Below are 15614 nucleotides of genomic sequence, written 5' to 3' on the forward strand. Positions count from 1 at the left end.
TTTGCAGAGAGATAGCTTACAAAACCTCTATTCAATTACAATGTAACTGTGCCTGCATTTATAAAACCATTTTGAGAATGGAACAAACTATTCTTAGTATGGATTGATTTTTCTAACTCATTTGCTTCTCAGGGTATTTTTAAGTCAAAACCATGGAAATATTAAATATTAATAAAACTTCGTAAAAATCCCTCACTCCAATCTTTAAGAAAATATTTCAGTCAAATGCATTTAACTAAAACATTTATCTGCGGATACCTTTATTTTTATTCAAACTTTCAATTGATTGATTTTTAGTGATGGATGAAACACTAAACGTTCCCTGACTTAGAGCTTCCCCTTTCTCCATCAAAAATTGACATTTTTGTGTATCCTTTGTGCTGCAGCATTCAAAACTGCCTTTTTAAGAAGTAACGAAAAACTAGTGTTTGCTCCAGTCAGCAGATGGTTGTCACATTTTGTTTTCAGCACACTTTACCACTTAATTTTGTTTTGTTGCAGCATCAGAGCCTGCCAGTCAAGCATCTGCTCTAGCTTATGGTCTAGGACTGCAGCCACCACAATGGCACATGTTCAGAACAGCACTAATCTAAAATAAATGTTTAATAAGCTAGCCATAAAAGCACCTGGACTTTTATTCTTTAAATTTCACAAAACTGCATGAGAGATTTGGAGGTTGGAAACAATTCTACATAAGGTTGACTTCTGCATTTTTGTAGTTAAGTATATGAAAAATAATGCCTTTTTTTTTTCTTTTGTGAATTCCAGCTCACCAAGGTGCTGTACAAGACCAGCCATACCAGCTGCCAGTGGAAATCGATCCTCTCATAGGTCTGTCACTTCTTTCTCTCTTTGCGATTCATTAAGCTCTGTATGGTGGCCCTGAAGTGTAGATTACAGTTGTTTTTCACTTGCTGGTTGCTGGGAATGGAATTTTCCTGATAAACCATTTGCATGCAAATTGGAATGCAATGAGCTGTGGCTATGCTGGTATTTCATCAACTCCCCCTCGTCGGTTTGCCTAATTTGAACAGGCCTAGGACGCGTGTCACTGAAAATTAATATGGATGCTGTAATAATGTGTGATTGAGAATGCGCATGAAGTACTGTCAGGATAATATTGGATCTTTTCATCACTCAGACTTGTTGATGAGCAGGAGCGAGGCGCGTTATGATGAATTGGTGCAAACGTAATGCGATGGAGCTTCTTTGCTAGGGAAATTTTCATAATAACAGTGGGATCTTAGCAGCACTGTGTTGTGAAAAATAAAACTGGAATGCCAGGGTCTCATCATTAAAGGAGATCAATCCTTTCTTCCTGGGCCTCTGTTCAGTCAGAGGGGATTAATGTGCAATTGCAGAGCAGTTTCCAAGTTGAAATATATTGCCCAGCCAATGGTAGTGTTAAGATATTTGTATTCATTTTCCTAGAGTCCTTTAGCCAATAAATTGCCATTGGAGGTTAAATTTGTTGAGGGAGGAGAAAAAAACAGGAAGGTGACAAGCCAGAGCCACATCTGCACGGATGACTTAGGCTTGCTCATTGCAGCTGTGGTTTGGAGTCAGTTAGCCGCAATCTCTGGTTAGCCTTTGCCATTCTTATGCATTGGGATTTCAAATGTGGTGTCACCAAAAAGGGTGAGCCTGATAACTTTTAGAATAAAATAACAAAACAAACTAAAAAACCTTAATTGCCTTTCCATGGGGGTAAGCAACCAGCATGGATATTTGATCTTTAATTTTGGCAAATTTAAAAGCAACCAGCATGGATATTTGATCTTTAATTTTGGCAAATTTACCCTGAACAAATAAATTGGTTAGAATGTTACCATCTTACATATTAATTTTGCAAATGAATAAGCAGATTTATATTAAAAGCTCTTCTATGTTCCCTATTTGTATGTTACCCTTTCCTTTCATTAAAGTCTTTACCACAATAGACTACTACATGATTATCATTCACTAACTAGATGGTTTTCTACTACAGGACGAACAAAACTTTAAATTCAAAAACAATTCATGAATTATTTCCCCAGTAAATTCTATTCTGAATTTCATTCTGGGCCCTTAATTTCATTTTGCTTTAAAAAGATAGTATTTGCTACTTGTTAAAAGTAGCAAAGCAAAATGCTCACTGTGTAGTTTTAAAATCAGGAAAATAAAGCCCATTTGCTAAGACATGTAAAACACTCTTTCTGAATTATAGGTTCACTGTTTGCTTTAAAACATGGCAATGAATATTCTGAAGTATAATTAAGCGAATTCAGCCAGTGTGGGCAAAGTTTCTTGGTAAAAGGCCAGATATTAAATATTTCAGGCTTTGTGGGTCTTAAGGTTTCGACACAGTTATTTAACTCTTTCATCACAGTACAAAAACCACCATGGACACTTTATGAACAAGAGTATGACTGCTTTCCAGTAATGCTTCATAGTTAAAGATGGCATGGGTCAGCTTGAGCCTGTAGGTCATGGCTCACCACAGAATCCTCCAGATCACTGGCCATCAAACAGCCCCTCCACTCACTAAAGTAACTGTGAGCCCAGGCTGGGCTCAAGTTCAGTATGTGACCCTGGATGACCTTAAACTTCTGATCCTGCCTCCACTTTTTAAATGTTGGTATTTCAGGTGTGTGTACCACCAGCTAGGGTCAATCCCAGGGCTTTGCACATACTAGGCAAGGACTCTACCAACTGAACTCAACCTCAGCCTCCTTTGCATTAATCTTAAAATTAACACATAAAAGTTTTTATCGCCAGGCGGTGGTGGCGCAGGCCTTTAATCCCAGCACTTGGGAGGCAGAGCCAGGCGGATCTCTGTGAGTTCGAGGCCAGACTGGTCTACAGAGCAAGATCCAGGACAGGCTCTAAAACTACACAGAGAAACCCTGTCTCGAAAAACCAAAAAGAAAAAAAAAAGTTTTTATCATAAGTCCAAAGAGTTAAAATTTCTGGCATAGTAGAAAACATCTGTAATATATCTAGTGGAGTCACAATATTGAAATGAACTGACATTCAACATCTTTTATTTTTAAAAATACAGATGAAAACCTTTAGCAGCTGGAAATTTCATCAAATTCTTTTTTTTACCTTTGATTTATCACCTGTTTTCTTCATATAATTTTATCTTAACTTTTAAAACTTCATTACTCTATTATACTTTTCAGCCATAAACATGTGTATGGAAAGTTAAACATATGTCTATAAACTTAAATTTTTCTATGCATTCAAGGCTCAGATTTTTTTTTATACTTCATTTAATAAAACTTGGAAATAAATAAAAAACTTCACACTCCAAAAGTAAAATTAAAATCTTAAATTAATTACACTGACTTTTCTTTATAATTTTTCTTTGTTTTGTTTTGTGTGTGTTAAAGTTTCATTCTAGCTGGGCAATGGTGGTGCATGCCTTTAATTGCAGAAAATTGGGAGGCAGAGGCAGGCAGGTCTCTGAGTTCTAGGACAGCCTGGTCTACAAAGCGAGTGCTAGGATAGCCAGAGATACACAGAGAAACCCTGTCTGGAAAAACAAAAATAACAACAAAAGTCTCATTCTGTAGCCCAGCTAACCTGGAACTCATGATATAGCAAACTGACCTTGAACTCAAGGTCTTCCTGCTGCAGTCTCCTAAGTGCTAGGTCACAGGTGTGTGCCACCACCCCTCATTTCCTTTTTCTTTTTTTTTTTTTTTGAAATTTTAAAAAAAATTTTATTATGTATACAGTATCCTGCTTGCATGATGCCTACATGCCAGAAGAACGCACCAGATCTCATTATAGATGGTTGTGAGCCTCCATGTGGTTGCTGGGAATAGAACTCAGGACCTCTGGAAGATCAGTCAGTGCTCTTAACCTCTGAGCCATCTCTCCAGCCCCACCCTTCACTTTCTTACAATGTTTACACTTATAGTTAATTATGTAGGCTTTTTAGTGGGGCAGTGGAGATCCAACTCTGGGCTTCAGCAGTGCTCAACACATGTTCCACCACTGAAGTGTACCCCAGTCCTATAACAAGGTTTAATAATACTACTGAAATATAAAAGCAAGCACTTACTGGAAATAAGTCTTCAGTTCACTAGATGCGGTGTTTTCCCTTCTAACAGCTCATGTGTTGATGAACACTATTTAGCTCTAAGTTGGCTAAGATTCGTCTAACAGATCTATTTCTATTACTTTGGTTTTATAGCTGAGGAATGTTATACAAGAAAGCAGATGAGAAAGGGAAATGTTTTGTTTTAATAATGCCATACAGATCTTTGAACTCTTTCTAATATATAACAAAATTCATGTAGTAATCTACTAAGAATTATCTTTATGGTCTAATAGTAGGTATCTTTCCTTTTAACAATGCTGTTGAAACTTACTTTTAATGATTTGTTAATTGACAGTGTGACTAGATCCTCATTATAGTATCTTGAAGCCATCTGACCTACAAAATAGTAACACCGAGACACTCACTTTTTAGTACCATCAATATTTTTCATTGTTCCTGTGCTTGGCTCCCAAAAGATTTTAATCCCCAGGGGTAAAGAACCATAGTAAGATTATGCATGGAAGGAAATATAACGTGATTTCATCTAAAGCAAAAGAAGAAATAAGAAAGGAAAACTCACAGGAGAATTCTCAGGCAAATAGGCTTCAGACAAGCGAATATACAAAAGTTGAAGAACTAGAAATTGAGTCTCAGGCAAATAGGCTTCAGACAAGCGAATATACAAAAGTTGAAGAACTAGAAATTGAGTCCCACAAACCATCTGTGCTGTATCCCAGGGGAAGTTTCATACTCCCCAAAGTAGTCATGCCCCAGTTTGGATGCTGCTTATCTAATCAAATATATATTCTACAAATATATATTGTGGGATTGAATCACAAAGTAAGTTTACTAACAAAAACAGTGGGATAATATAAATGCTCTTATAGAATGGGTAGGGTAGACGGACAAGGGATTACAAATGAACTAATGAATGGATAGATGGACAGATGGCTGGATGAAGAGCTAGCTGTTCAGTGTTAAACTTCAAGTAAGAATTCACTTAGAAAGTAGTTCAGCTGTTGAGTTTAGTGGTACACACCTGTAGTTTCAACACTCGGAGATAGAAGCAGGAGGACCTCTAGTTCAAGGCAGTCCTAAACAGAGTGAGACCTTTTTTCAAAAAACAAAAGCCAAAACAAACAAAAACTAGTTCATCTGAGTGCTGGAGGAATATCAGCCTTTACTCGTGGGTGCTGTGATCCCTCAATTCAGAATTAAGTGCATGCCCACCCTCCCCCCAAATTAGTGAGAATTAATAGTCCAGGAGCAAAAGTCATATAAAAAATGGCAGAAAGAGACATTTTAAAAGGTTCTGTGTATAGTGAAATGTGACAGTAATTGGTGTAGGAAGTACTACACACATTGTTTTCCTCGGTTTCATGGACCATCGATATATATCTATCTCTCTCACAGCTTCACTGTAGTGGGGTTTTCTCTGTGTGTGTGATTCACTGTCCTATCTGTAAAACCTTCCCTCATCTGTCAGCAACTTCCTTTTGTGTGAGAAGGAAAATGGATTCTCCAACTGGAATTCTTCCCATTTTACTATTGCTGCTGTTTCCTACCCTAACAACCTCCCAGAGCACATTCAGTTACCTGCTGATTTTAAATGTAAGTTGTGTTAACGGACATTAGCAGGATTCTATATGTATACATGCATGTGGGGTATGTTCTGTTTATATTGAGGATAGTTCAGGCATCAGTGGTTTTCAGCACAGCCCTGAGAATATTTTAAATGCTTTGTCTGCTTGTTTGTTTGTTTGATCTGGGAGACCTTATATTAAACTCCCACATTATTTAGATATCATACACAACAACTATAAAACGGGTATCTTTGAATTTTTATCAATAGTGTATAGTTTCTTCCCATAAAAAAACTGAAAACTGGCATAAAAAACTTAATAACTAGATGCAAGAATTTGCTTTGACCATTCCATTCTGGTTTGTGGAGTAATCAAGCTTTCATGGTGTGAAAACCCTTATTTGTGATGGAAAGTCACAAAAACAAAGGTTCTGTTTGGTTGGGCTAATAATACCTGCTCCCGCCCCCAGAATACCTGAGTGAACTGCTCTTCTGACAATGGCAAATCCATGCTCTCTCCCCAATGCTTGGTGTCACTACATGCCTGACCTGAGCCTTGAGACAATCCCATCTCAGGAGCTTTAGGGCACTTGAAGACAGCTTAACAGGCTCTCTCATCTTATCGCTAAGTCAAGGCTAAGACGTGGCAGTGTGCTTTGCCTTTTTCCCTTACAAGGATCTTTAATAAATTGCCATTCTTGCCTTGGCTTACTTGTGAGTGCAGCTGTAAACGGGGAATGGGAGTTCCCTTCTAGTCAAATTAAGACCCGTAAAAGCCAAAGTAGTACAAGATGCTACAAATATTTCAAATACATGACATTTAAATCCTAATATCTCTTCCTTGTGACAAAATGTTAAAGGTAATAGATTGTCACAACATGAATCCATCCTCATGACAATAGACATAATGAGATTGTCAGAAACAACCCAAACTGTGGTGAGATCTCAAGGCTATAATCTACTTGTCCTGCCCAAGAACTAGAAAGCATGTTTTGTGGGTTGTATACATTTTTTTTAAATGGTAATATTCTACTTTTTTTTCTCTAAGCAAAACATTTTTTTTTTCACTGAGATGTTGAATATAATAGCTCACATTCTGCCGGGCGGTGGTGGCGCACGCCTTTAATCCCAGCACTCGGGAGGCAGAGCCAGGCGGATCTCTGTGAGTTCGAGGCCAGCCTGGGCTACCAAGTGAGTTCCAGGAGAGGCGCAAAGCTACACAGAGAAACCCTGTCTCGAAAAACCAAAAAAAAAAAAAAAAGAAAGAAAAAATAGCTCACATTCTTCCAGCAATTGCATATATTTCCCCTTTTGGCTTTTCATACTGTACCTAAAGGTCAAGAATTCTGGATCCTGTCTCCTCCTTTCCTCACCCCAACTCCCAGTGTGACAGCACTATAGGATTTTTTATCCATGTGTGTTTAGTAGTTTTTCTTTCTTCTTCTTCCCTATGTTCTCACAGCCTGCGGCACAGGGACACATAGGAGGCAGGTGACTGACCTTCTGGACCAGAGCATTCAAGTTCATTCCCAGTGCTTCGTCATCACTTCCGACAACCGCTATATTCTCGTCTGTGGCTTCTGGGATAAGAGTTTCCGGGTCTACTCCACAGACACAGGTAATTTTCATTTCCTTCATCAGTAAGCCAAAGATTATGACTTAGTATCAAGAATGCTTTCTCATCTTACTCCCAAAAATAAAGAGGAAACAGTGGGCTAGATCATTTGTTATTGAGTTAGCTTCAGTATGTTTTTAAGAGGCAGTTTTTCAGTAGTTTTGTCTCCCAAGCACATGCTTACAAAATAAATAATTTCATTCTGCAGGCAAAGCTATGGATGTAAATACCATACTCACATGTGTACATACAATTTTAAGCAAGTGCACAAACACAGAAGTATACTTCCATTTTCAATGATTTAAAAGGTTTTCTTTTCCATACTAGAAAGACTCATGAAGTTGATCTTTTGGGAATAAACCTTGTCTTTCCCAATTCTGCATAGCATCTTGCTGAACACTACACCACCATGAAGAGTAGCTGACTATCGACTTAGCATGTGACAGATGCTCTTAAAGTTCGCATCTGTCTGTACATTTGCATGCACTCCCTGAGGGACAAACCAAGTCGACTCAGTGTTATTACAGGAGATATAATCCAAGGAATTTTTGCATGTCAGAAATTCATACTATTGATAAATTTAATAGCATGTCTTTAAAGCATTTTAGAAACTGTTGAAAGAGGAGATAAAATTATAGATAATATAAAGTTGAATAAAGTTAAAGGTTTTTTTATTTCTTTGTTTGTTTTGTTTTAAGACAGGATTTCTTTGTGTAGTCCTGACTGTCCTGGAACTTGCTCTGTAGACCAGGCTGGCCTAGAACTCAGAGATCTGCCTGCCTCTGCCTCCGGAGTGCTAGGATTAAAGGTGTGAGCAGCCACCACCCGGCTTAAAGTTAGACATTAATTACATATTATCTCATTGTAACTAATCAATAGTACTGTGGCATGGATTGTTGTTTACTTAGTTTGTTTTGACTTTTTGGTGTTGTTGAGTACAGTCTCTTCCACTGTTCAATGCCCAGTGCCTGGAAGACGGTATTTCAAATAGAAGAAGGAAATGCACGTACCTTGATTAAATACTGTGGGAGTGGGAAATTCTATTTAATTGAAATTTCTAATTAAGTGCTTTATAGCAAGTCCTCTTTCAGGCTTGCTAATAATCCTTATGAAATGCACGGGTCCTTGCTTCTCTTAATAAGTAGGTGCACTGAACAGTTGATGATTCTTCACAGAGTTTAAATGTGTGTTTTTGAGACTGCTGTAACACAGCTGAGAGAATAGGGAGAAATTACTCTCTTCAGCTGAAATATTTATAGAATGAGCCTTAAAAATTATTTGTAAAAATTATTCTGTTTATTTTCTGCTTTAGGAAATTGATTCTCATTTTCTTACAGTCCACTTCATTTCGATATAAGTTCACAAAAGCAAACATGATCACCCAAGCCTTTCTGAGCAGTTGAGCATTTTTTGTTTTGTTTTTTGTTTTTTTAGATATTTCAGTCTGTGGAGTGGATTATTTTGAAATTAAAATTCCACCAACATTATGTAAAACTACAGAGCAAATTGATGCTTTCTAAAACTATTTATAATACTGAATCTTGTGTTTTAAGAATCTGTTTTAGATGTATCCTTTTCATTATTATAGAAAAAAGAACAACCTTAGCAATCTGGTACACCCTCTGTCCTCAGACTCTGAGTTACACTTGATACGATCCTCATCAGTTTTTCGTAACAGTCTTTTAGACTGAGTATTCTTCTCACACTTAGAAAGGTTATTTTAAAATTTACAGAGTAAGTTACCCCATTCTTATTGGCTTATAGTTTTTAAGTTTTGACAATGCACAGAATTACTTTACCACCTCACAGGCTCTCTGGGTGCAGAACAGCTCCATGACCCCCCAATTGCCTCATGTCACCTGCTGGATGTCACCTTTTCCCCCACACCCTCAAGTCCTAGCAACCACTGCCTACTTCCTATCTCCAGAGTGGCCTTTGTCAGAATATGGGTTGAGTCATAAGTTCTTTGTCTTTCATTTTGACATTATAAAGCTTTTGAATTCATTGACATTCCCTATTGTTTTTATTGTATTTTGTGCATTAAACACCAATAGACGTTAAGTGAAGCTGGCTTGATTTCCATGCAGCACTAATTACATAATCCCTGGACCCATTCTTTTTTAGAACTTACAGACTCTTCGGCATCCCTATTATTGCTTCAGCTTCACAAACTCTTGTCACATTGACATGTGTCCTTGTCCCGTTTTTTAGATAATACGAACTGAGATTTAGAGAGTTAAGTCACATAATGAAATTTAAGTAGCTAATGGTAACAGAACTGGGGCTTGGACCTGGCCCTTCTGATTTTATATGTAGCATTCTTTTCTTACCACATTGACTCACACAAGTGTCACCGTCCTTGGTTAATTTGGAAACTGCTGTAATTTGTATCCTGAGTTCCTTGCAGGCCCGCCATGCTCCATTAGACTTAACAAAGTTGATATCAGTCCACTCCCTCCCAAAAGAAACCTTGCAATACCCTGTATAAAAAATACACATCTCTGTGTATGTAAAATATTTCATAAGAAGTAGAATTATTTTAAACTTCATATCAAATGGCTGACAAAAATTTATATTTTCTATAAAAGTGCAGAAAAATAAGTCTTAAATGATAGTCCTCCTGTATGTCTTCTATACATACTCAGCTGCTAGTTTTATTTAAAAGTCATTTCAGTGAGAAAAATAGTAATCTGTGTTTTTATGACAATAGATAATATCAACTAATTTTTTTCCTTAAGTTTGATGAAGAAGCAAGGGGAAAATTGTATGATCAGTTAATACATAATGGCAAAGCCATCACAAGTGTTGAATTCAATTATATTTTAACACACAAGCCAAAAAAAAAATCTTCCTCTTATTAGATTGGGGAGGGGTCCTAGGGTTGTAACAGGAAATTCTTGAAACGTAAATCATGTTTTCAGGGCACAACCAGAGCAGCAGAGGCAACAATAAAGCCTCCCCCGGCAGTGGAATGATTTTCTGGCCACATTTAGATGCAGTGGTGTAGAGTCCTGTGCTGGGATTGTTTTATTTGTAGCACAGCTGTCAAATAAAACATTAACTAGAAAATTTGTTCTGTCAAAAAAGGGATATTCTAGTGTTTGTGGTAATTTTTGATATTTGTGCATGGAGAGGTAGCCTGGTACTAAAGAAAACAAAAAATAAAGGCTGAGGAGCACTTATGAGATTATCAGAAAATAATTTACCAAAAGAGCAGCAGGTCTTTATACTGTGATTTATTTAGAAGGAACGAGCCTCCATATCACAGCAGCAGCAGCAGCAGCAGCAGGGATTGCCGCGTTAGGCTGCCAGAGCGGGGAAAACAGACCCACAGACGGAATGTTTCCTGGAGTTGAGCCTGCAGTGTGAACTGTGGAGACTACAACCACACCGGGTTAAACAGGAAACTCCTTTGGTGTAAACGTTTATGTCTTCTTCCCATTTGGAGTTTTCCTCCATTCACTGATTTTAAATTGCTCTTTTGGAGAATACACCATTGTGTACCTGTTCACGTTATTTCAGTGTTTGTCTGCACCATTAGACAATAAAGGCCCATGTGTCCCCGCCACTTGTATACATTTAAGAAAGCCTAATGCTTGGCACTATGATGCTAGGGAAATACTGCGGACGCTTCATAATTTTGAATAATTCAGGGGGAAAATTAAAACTAGTAAATTTAGAAGAAAAAAAAACCACAGCAGATGGGCATCTATTTTCCTCACACCGACACTGGAGGCCCAGAGCAGTGGCTTAAGGAGGGATAACATGGGAATCTTGGAAAACTCTGTGTCTGTAATGACTGCATCCCACCTTCACAGCTAGATCTTCCTACCTGGTCCCTGAATTAGTTGGAAATTGAGTAAGCTACCCAGAAAATAGTTCTCCTTGTGAGGTTCCCAGTTCACCAGGACATCTAGGCCTCCTGGGTACCTAGTTTGTAGTACTCATACAACCCCACAGAGTTGCTGGATACCAAACAGACATAAGCCTACTCCTGAAGAGCATGTTCACTTCACCCCTGCAGTCCCTGAGCTCTCAGCTAAAGAGTCACTGGTCAGACTGGGGTCCAAACATAACAACATGACGCACCAGCTTCCTTCAGCAGTTAAAACACCCGACGGACTCTAATTACCAATGAGAGTGCAGCCAGCTGCCCAGCTTTTGCGCTCTGCCCTGAACATCTTCACTTGAAAATGAAATAAAAATATCCATACACTTCATATTTAATTTTAAAATTTTGAATTCTTCCTAGCAGATGCCTTTGTAAGTGAAATGGCCTAGTGTCGGTTTCGAAGGCTGAAGACATTTAGAAAACTTGTGGCACATTTAACAGTTCAAACACTGGCCTTAACAGAATGTTTGATCTGCCTTAATTGCAACAGGCAAATGTACTTTAGTAACTGTAATTTGTAATTGAAATAAGTCTGAATGTTAATTAAATAAAATAAGATTAAAAGAAGAAAAAATTTAAAAGTTATGTAAAACAAATGAAAAAAGTTAATTAAATAAAATTAAATTTAAAAAAAGAAGTCTGGGTAGCAGTAGGTTCTGCAAGCCTGCTGCTCATGAATAAAAAGGATGCATTTGACTTTTACCTGATATAGATAAGTGTTTCACTAGTTTGTCTCTAAATTTGAAACATTTATAAGAAGTTTTAAATTTACTGTAATTAATGATTTAAAATTTTAAGTGAATACTTTCTTATTTACATTTATTATCTTGAAAAGTCGCCAGGTGGTGGTGGCGCATGCCTTTAATCCCAGCACTCGGGAAGCAGAGGCAGGTGGATCTCTGAGTTTGAGGCCTGCTTGGTCTATAGAGTAAGTTTCAGGACAGCCAGGGCTACACAGAGAAACCATGTCTTAAAAAAACAAAACCAAAGGAAAAAAAAAGAAAAGTTATATACATTTAAGTGCCAACCTTTAATTAAAAACTTAGGCTTTTGAATATTGTTTGGTGTGTTCCAAGTTGAAACACTTTTTTTTCATTTCTTTAACGTTTGAGTTTTATTTGTTCTGCTGATACTTCCTTTTAAAGCCATATTGAGGGTGGACATTCTGTAACACTCATTTATAGACCATAGACTTTTCAAGGGAAAATGTTAGCAATAAACTAAGGTAGCATAGAGGGGCTGCAGATACCTAATTCTTTAGACAAGTCTCTGAATGATACCACAGAGTCAGTCAAGCAATGATTCTCCACAGCAAGGAGTTGGGTTGGAAGCCCGGACTGTGTATAAGTTGACTAGGTTCCTCTGGACTCTCCTCAGTCCTTCCCTTTAAACTCTGTAATCCTGATTTCATCATTACTCCAAAGGAATTTTCCTCATTTAGAAAATTAAAACGAAGAAAGAATGATGGGGTTTGAATTGCAATCATGATAAATTGTTCCTTTCATCAAAAGTTAGTCCATGGATCCTTGGTTTGAAAAAGTAGGGACTCTCTTCAAGGTGACCTAAAACCAGAAGAGCCTCACTGCATCCTCATGAACTCGGAGGACGCTGTTCGTGGGCAACTTCTGGAACCCTTTCACAGGAAGGCAGCAGGCTTTGGTTCTGAGTCGCAGAGTAACTCAAGAAAGTGTGAAATGGTCCCAGGGTTCTCCTGGGCCTGCTATAACCAGTAAATATTATTCTTTTGTAGTTTATAGTAGCTGTTTATAAGGATATGGTATCCTCATACTCAAATATTATTTGTTGAAATTGTTTTAACATATGCCTTTCAGAAATGTTATTGCTATTCAGTTGATTTTTGTAAAGTATTATGGATAGTATTTAAAAACAAACAAAACCCTACCGGGTCAGAACCTTCTCAGACTGTCGTGCAGGTTATGTATTTGCTAGAAGCTTGCTTTGTCTTTTAATTGCAGCGTAAAGAAAATTTGTTTTATATTTCAGGAAAATTGATCCAAGTGGTGTTTGGCCATTGGGATGTCGTCACTTGCCTAACTCGCTCTGAGTCATACATAGGGGGAAATTGCTACATTCTCTCGGGGTCACGTGATGCAACCCTTCTTCTGTGGTACTGGAATGGAAAAGGCAATGGGATTGGAGATAACCCAGGCAGTAAGTACAAACTGTTTTTTAAGTGAACTTTTGTAAGTAATGTGGACTAATAACAATTCGAAGGGGAAATGCTCTTTCATTACGGTGAGAACGAAAGTGAATGATCGCGTATGTTCAATTTCTAAGCTGTAATTTAAGGTTGACCTAGATGGCATGATTACTAAAACATCCTACAGTCATTGAATTCAAGTCCACTGAGGAACCTTCGTTCTCACATTATAGTCATTCTTATGCAGACATGCTAGTTCTTGGCTGCAATGGCTGTCACCAACTGAAATAGAGGTGTTCTCACGAACAGTAACATGTAACATGAAAGTGAAATTACATATTATCTTGTTTATTGAATTCATGCTTTAAAAGAGCAATAAAATTTATAATTTTGGAAATCTACAACTTTATAAAATTATGCTTTCATTTACATATTAAAAGATAAAAGAGGTCATAAAAGGGCAATATGGAATATTCAGATTGGCTCTTGGCTTTTCAGATGGGAAATGAAAATGTTCACCAACAGCATTAACCATCTTTCAGAAACTGCACTGAAGGCAGTAAAGCAACAACAAAAAAATGTGTAACCATTTAAAATTGTAATTCACAGAAGGCAAAAAAGGAAACAGCCACCATTAAAACCAATCGCACACAGCTGCAGTCAAGAGAGCTTTAAAAAACACATTAAGAAGTAGGAAAAACAATTAAAGGGACCACCTGAAAAATGAGAATTTAATTAAAATGATTATGACAACAGAGACGAGTTCCTGTAAGAATAGCTGTAGATTTCTATTTCATAAGGTAGACATTGTGACTGCTCTTAAATGTTTACCAGTTCTTAATGTAAAGCTGGTTGCAGTGTATTTGGTTAAGGAAGGCTCATGCTATTACCTGAAAACTGTGGGGCATTGTGTCTGGGAATAAGTATTTCATCTTCCCATGTTTTCGATTGACTTCTCCAGGTTGTGCAAAAAACGGGGAATACTTGTGTGAAAGTGAACACTTTGTTCAGAATTTTTTAGTAAAATGCAGTTTATTTTTCAAAGCTATTTTTTCTTTCTATGTATGTTAGAGACTTTGGATTAGATCATATACAAACATTATATTCAGTTGTTAGCTAATAGACATATTTATGACTTTGATCAAAGAAGATCAAAGATAATCTTCTATGTGAAGAGAGTAGGAAAATAATTTTAAAGTTCTGATACTGTAGGTAATCCAGTCTCAGCAGTCAGAGCAAACCACAGTGTATGTTCTGTGGGAAAGCATGCTTTGTACGTGTCTCTTACACAGACATCTCTACTTTATATGTAATTACAATCAACTTACGGTAAAAATTCAGGGATTTTGTTTTTCATTCTCTATAAGATATATACTATATGATCCTTTCTCATGAGTGGTGGCATTCTGATGCCTCTTCCTTTCTGGCCTCCTAGATTGAGTGACTACTTTCAGTTTCTTTTTTCTTGTTTCTTTAAATAGAAGATTAAATAAATTATCTCAGGCAAAGGTAGATTTAACATAGATAATACATAAATCTACCACCTTGTTATTTGTCTCAAAGAATTTAGGAAAGCCCTTCCTTGCCTTGAAATGTTTTATGAATGTAAAGCAGTTTATACCCACATAGACAGATATTTGAGTCTTTGTTTTATACTCAAGTTGATTGCCTTCTCTACATTATGTGGAGTTATCAGCGTGTGTATTCCGAGAAATAGCTAAAGCCATGCTGGATACTCCTGAATGGAATTGCTGTAGCATTTCAGAGATTTAATTATGTTTCAAAATTAGAAAACTTCACATTTTCAGAGTAAGTATTTTATATCTATTTACATATTAAATGATATGTGCATGTATTTAAATATATGTTATTTATTTAAGTACCTTATAAATTGCCCTAGAGATGGTTTTTATATGTGTGTCATTTAAATAGAGAATCAAGGAGGAGTGATGGAATACTGGGACTCGTTGTAAAAGAGAAATCTGAGTTCCTGGCTCTCCTATGGCCTTTCTCTCCCGTCTGCAAAATAAAGCACCAGTGGTGACTGTTATCAGAGGCATAAGATGCTCAGAGGAAGTAAATCCCCACACCAGCACCATCTTGGTTCATATTAAAACATTATAGTTTCCGTGCAACATCCACCATCCTCTTATTGTCTGTACAATACGGTGGACATGAACACTTAGAAATAAATGAAGAGGGGAAAGAACCAGAACACAAGCACATCTAATACAAATTTAGAAAACATTATGTATTTTGACTAAATTTATTGCTTTATCCTTTCTGGTCCTTTATAATGTCTGATGCCCCATCCAATTTTGCTTTAGCTTTGAA

General features: G+C 37.1%; 1 protein-coding gene across 4 annotated transcripts in view; it reads left to right on the forward strand.

Moving 5' to 3' along the window:
* The window catches only part of Lrba (LPS responsive beige-like anchor protein), a 563056-nt gene that overhangs the window by 522073 nt on the left and 25369 nt on the right, over positions 1-15614 (forward strand). For all 4 annotated transcript variants that reach the window (XM_052731913.1, XM_052731912.1, XM_052731914.1 and 1 more), the window contains 3 exons: positions 769-831; positions 7075-7230; positions 13124-13291. In XM_052731913.1, the coding sequence (XP_052587873.1) occupies positions 769-831; positions 7075-7230; positions 13124-13291 (387 nt within the window). The remainder of the gene's footprint in view (positions 1-768; positions 832-7074; positions 7231-13123; positions 13292-15614) is intronic.

The sequence above is a fragment of the Peromyscus californicus genome, unplaced genomic scaffold (assembly GCF_007827085.1).
Source record: "Peromyscus californicus insignis strain IS unplaced genomic scaffold, ASM782708v3 Scaffold_9__1_contigs__length_137607984, whole genome shotgun sequence".
Lineage (NCBI taxonomy): Eukaryota > Metazoa > Chordata > Mammalia > Rodentia > Cricetidae > Peromyscus > Peromyscus californicus.